At 40.8% G+C, this 5,274-nt stretch overlaps 1 protein-coding gene across 1 annotated transcript; it reads right to left on the bottom strand.

Annotated features, from left to right (window-relative positions):
* LOC109839260 lies at positions 4,296 to 4,880 on the bottom strand. The gene has a single exon (XM_020407690.1). The coding sequence runs from the start codon at positions 4,878 to 4,880 to the stop codon at positions 4,296 to 4,298; it is 585 nt and encodes a 194-aa protein (XP_020263279.1).

Raw genomic sequence — 5,274 nt, 5'->3', positions numbered from 1 at the left:
GGTTCGGATCTAATTTTGATCAAATCTCACTACTCGAGTACAGCTAGAGGAACGACCTTCGTCAAAGACGAGGTTCAGATTCCAAATTCGATCAAGTTTCAACACTTGAGTATAATTAAAGGAACGACCTTCGTTGAATACGAGGTTCAGATCCAATATTTGAGTATAATTAAAGAAACGACCTTCGTCGAAGACGAGGTTTGGATCCTTTTTCAATCAAGTCTTAATACTTGAGTTCAAATAGAGGGATGACCTTCGTCGAAGACTAGGTTCGAACCCACTTTCGATCGAGTTTCAATATCTAAGCCCAGTTTGAAACAACGACCCTCGTTATTATTATTTTTATTTAGGAACGAGAATAAATCTCGTTGAATGACGTGACAACTTTCAATAGTTTCAAGACTGTTAATCCACAAGAATTCACCTCGCCAGCGTTAAGTCTTGAGCACTTAATGCGTCGCTTCGAGCCACGTTTTCTTTGGCATTAATTACGAACGCAATTGATTGCGCCGCTTCGTTCTCAGCACCTTTTGGCGATTCGGTACTTAGGGATTCGTGTAATGCATCCAAGCCACTTGGTTGGCTCTTTCACCTATAAATAGGTAGTCGCTTCTCGAAAGGATTCATCTTCCTATTCTGTGCTTTGTTTCCAAAATGATTTAGAGGAAACGACCCATTTTAAGACTTCCACCTTTGCTTCCTATTAGACTCCAAACTCCGATGATCGTCGCCGGTGAGGTAGTCAAAGTTGATGACTTTGTCGCTTCAGGTAACTCTTCTGACTGATCCCTGATCTCTTAGTCTTCGTAGTAGCTCGCTCATTTGAGGGTTTCTCAGTGTTCCAGAGTCGAAATTAGGACATGTTTTGACAACTTGTCAGAATTTTGAATGTAACCTCAAGAGATATCTTAAGTCCAAATATGCTTACTGTTTTGACATGCCATGTACCCCCAAGCATGCAGTCCCTTTGCTAGACTTTGGTCTATGCGGCAGCTTCACAGGCTCAGTGAAGTGCTTCTTTTAGGAGTCAGCAACTATGTTAGTGCCATCTTCATGTTCTGTGGAGATGGGAGAAGTGCTGATCCTATGCTCAGAGCTTATGGTGTTTCTATCAGTAGTCAGTTTACCCAAGTAGGTAAACGTGTGCTACAAGCACCAAAGTTAAAAGTTAGGTATAGGGAAGACTTCATGCCCAGGAACGGAAGATGGAACTTCAACAACAAGACAACACGTTTGCTGCGGACGAGGCTCGTAGTGCAATCTCGAAGGTCATCAAAACTTGTAACTGAACTTCGTACTATAGTCCGAATGTCGTCAAAAGAACTTGTAACTGAACCTCATATTGTAGCTGAAAGAACTTGTAACTGAACCTCGTATTGTAGTTCGAGTCTTCTAAGTTCAATCTATATACTTTGTGTTTCTGTATCTTTAATTATATATGAATAAAATTTATATTTTATCCACATATTGTTCTCTTGCATAACTGAAGCATTCTAACTTAGGATTTTTAGCAAACCCTCAGCTGTCAACGGACTTGGGTGGTCTTTACCAACTACCGTTTGAGTTGGATTAGCCATACTTTTCCCCTCAGTATGATGAGTTGTCAAAGAGTTTCTCTTAGACTTTAATGCTAAGATTTCTCTTCTATCCTTAGTCTCTTTTAGACCCCAAATCAAATGCATGATAACGAGGTTCAAAATATAACTAGGTATTAAGGATGAAGTTCAACACATGGCAGACTCGTCGGGAAAATGAACGTCATTAGGGGAAAATTACATCATTCAGTGACTTTTGAAGTATGACGATGATGAAAGAAATGAAGGCACATCACTTGGTAGGCCTAAGTTAGGAAAACGAACGTCATTTGGGAAAATAATGACGTTAGGAAAATCACATCGTTCAGTGACTTTAGAAGCATGTCGATGTTGGAAACGAATGCACATCAATTGGTAGGCCTAAGTTAGGAAAACAAACGTCATTTGGGAAAATGACGATATTAGGAAAATCACATCGTTCAGTGACTTTAGAAGTATGATGATGTTGATGGAAACGAAGGCACATCACTTGATAGGCCTAAGTTAGGAAAACGAACGTCATTTAGGAAAATGACGACGTTAGGAAAATCACATCGTTCAGTGGTCATTTAGGAAAATGACGACGTTAGGAAAATCACATCGTTCAGTGACTTTAGAAGTATGACGATGTTGGAAATGAAGGCACATCACTTGGTAGGCCTAGGTTAGGAAAACGAACGTCATTAGGGAAAATGACGTTAGGAAAATCACATCGTTCAGTGACTTTAGAAGTATGACGATGTTGGAAATGAAGGCACATCACTTGGTAGGCCTAAGTTAGGAAAACCAACGTCATTTGGGAAAAGGACGATGTTAGGAAAATCACATCGTTCAGTAACTTTAGAAGTATGACGATGTTGATAGAAACGAAGGCACATCACTTGGTAGGCCTAAGTTAGGAAAACGAACGTCATTTGGGAAAATAACGACGTTAGGAAAATTACATCGTTCAGTGACTTTAGAAGTATGACGATGTTGGAAACGAAGGCACATCACTTGGTAGGCCTAAGTTAGAAAAACGAACGTCATTTGGGAAAATGACGACGTTAGGAAAATCACATCGTTCGATGACTTTAGAAGTATGATGATGTTGATGGAAACGAAGGCACATCACTTGGTAGGCCTAAGTTAGAAAAACGAACGTCATTTGGGAAAATGACGACGTCACTTGGTAGGCCTAAGTTAGAAAAACGAACGTCATTTGGGAAAATGACGACGTTAGGAAAATCACATTGTTCGGTGACTTTAGAAGTATGACGATGTTGATGGAAACGAAGGCACATCACTTGGTAGGCCTAAGTTAGGAAAACGAACGTTATTTGGGAAAATGACGACGTTAGGAAAATCACATCGTTCAGTGACTTTAGAAGTATGACGATGTTAGAAATGAAGGCACATCACTTGGTAGGCCTAAGTTAGGAAAACGAATGTCATTTGGGAAAATGACGACGTTAGGAGAATCACATCGTTCAGTGACTTTAGAAGTATGACGATGTTGGAAATGAAGGCACATCACTTGGTAGGCCTAAGTTAGGAAAACGAACGTTATTTGGGAAAATGACGACGTTAGGAGAGCAACACATCATATAGTAGGTTACTATTAGAAGACCATCAGCAATCAGAGGTAGAATTAATACAACAATAGTCCTACTATCCTATTGAAGAGGATTAGTGAGGGAAATTTGGAGGAGATGAAATAAAGAAATCATTACATTTATTTGTTTCTTCTCCCGCGGCAAGGTACATTTGATGATGAAGTCTACGGGTAATATTTCTTCAGAAATTTATCGTTGATAGGCATCATAAGTTTGTCTCCATCTTGGGTGATAAGACGATAGGCTCCATTCGAGTAGACAGTTTCTACTACAAATGGCCTTTCCCACTTTGGCTCAAACTTTCCTTTCTTCTTGGAGTTTAAAATCATCGGGCGTCGAACTGCAAGAACCAAGTCGCCTTCTTTAAATGTGCGGTATTTAACCTTCTTATCAAATGCTCTGGAAATCCGAGCTTGATAAAGCTTAATGTGTTGTTGAGCCAATAGCCGCTTTTCATCAAGCGATTCTAATTCTTTAAGATGTCGGCGATGACTCTCTTCTGTCGTCATACCAATTGTGAGTGCTATCCGCAAGAAGGGAATTTGGATTTCTAATGGTAATACGACTTCACATCCGTATACCAAGGAATATGGTGTCTCTCCCGTTGGCGTTCGAACCATTGTGCGATAAGCCCACAAACTCTGACCTAATTTCTCGTTCCAATCTCTTTTGTTCGTCGAAACCACTTTAGTGAGAATTCTGATGATGGTCTTGTTAAATACTTCTGCTTGCCCGTTAGCAGCAGGATTATAAGCCGTTGAAGCCAAATTCTTGATCCTGAATTTGTCACAGAATCGGGTGAAAGCTTGGCTAGCGAATTGGGGCCCATTGTCATGAATGATACGTCTCGGAACGTCGTACCTATATATGATGTGATGTTTTAAGAATTTAACAACATCACTCGTTTTGACCTCTCTCAACGGGATTGCTTCTACCCATTTAGAAAAGTAACCGGTTATCGCCAAAATGAAGCGATGTCCTTTGGAAGAGGGTGGTGTCACTGGGCCAACAATGTCCATTTCCCACGTTTTATTTCCCACGTTTCGAAAGGCCATGAAGTGGTTGAAGGATGAAGATGCTCGGGTGGTCGATGCATGTAATTAGCATGTATCTAACAGGCGTGGTATCATTTGGCATAAGCAACAATATCTTGTACCATGTTAGGCCAATAATAACCCAATCTACGTAGTCGGTCCCATAACTTAGGACCGGGCTGATGAGCTCCACAGATGCCGCCATGAGCCTCTTTAAGGGCTTCTTTTGCTTCTCTATTTGACAAACAGCGAAGCAAAAGTCCGTCGTACGACTTTCGATACAAAATCTGGGATTGAGAATCATAGTAGAATCTAGGTGCTCGTCTACGAATAGATTCTCTTTCTTTGATGTCTTCAGGCAATAAGCCGTATAAGACATAATCGATGATCGGAAATCGCCAATCTTTAGGTTCGAGTGTTGAAGGTTCTGCTTCAACTGCATTGATCTGCAGTGCATACTTTGATTTGAATAATTGTCTGCTTGTCACTGTGACCTGCTGGGTAGTTCTTTCAGGTAGAGCTAAGGTAGTCGCAAGTGATGCCAATGCATCAGCATAGGTATTCTTGAGACGGGGTACATGGTCAATGTAGAAGCCCTCAAATGAATCGGCCAATGCGATTGCTATGGTATGGTAAGGAACGAGGTCTTCATTCCTAACCTCATATTCTCTCTTCATTTGATTAACAATGAGTTGAGAATCACCGTATGCTTCTAAGTGTTTCACCCTCAACTATTTGGCTATATCTAAGCCAACCAGCAAAGCATTGTATTCCGTCACATTATTAGAACACGGCTCTGTTAAAGAAACGGCTCGTGTGAGTATGTGGTTCTAGGGAGAGATAAAGACAACCCCCACTCCAGCTATAACCCGACCAGTAGAACTTGTCCTTGCTGCACCATCGAAGTACAATTGCCATACTTGTTCTCTAGAGACGATGTTTGCTTCAATGTCTCATCAGGTATGTCCTGGTATAATTCGGCCTTTACTTTTAGCGGATGATTAGCCATAAGGTCACAAGTAGCCTGACCTTTCACTGCTTTTTGAGGTTTGAACTAGATGTCATATTCGG

This window comes from Asparagus officinalis, chromosome 4 (genome assembly GCF_001876935.1).
Source record: "Asparagus officinalis chromosome 4, Aspof.V1, whole genome shotgun sequence".
Lineage (NCBI taxonomy): Eukaryota > Viridiplantae > Streptophyta > Magnoliopsida > Asparagales > Asparagaceae > Asparagus > Asparagus officinalis.
This window is presented reverse-complemented; position numbering and strand designations above follow the sequence as displayed.

Coding starts and splice junctions, on each gene's coding strand:
- LOC109839260 (XM_020407690.1), bottom strand. CDS start 4,880: ATGAAGAGAGAATATGAGGTTAGGAATGAAGACCTCGTTCCTTACCAT.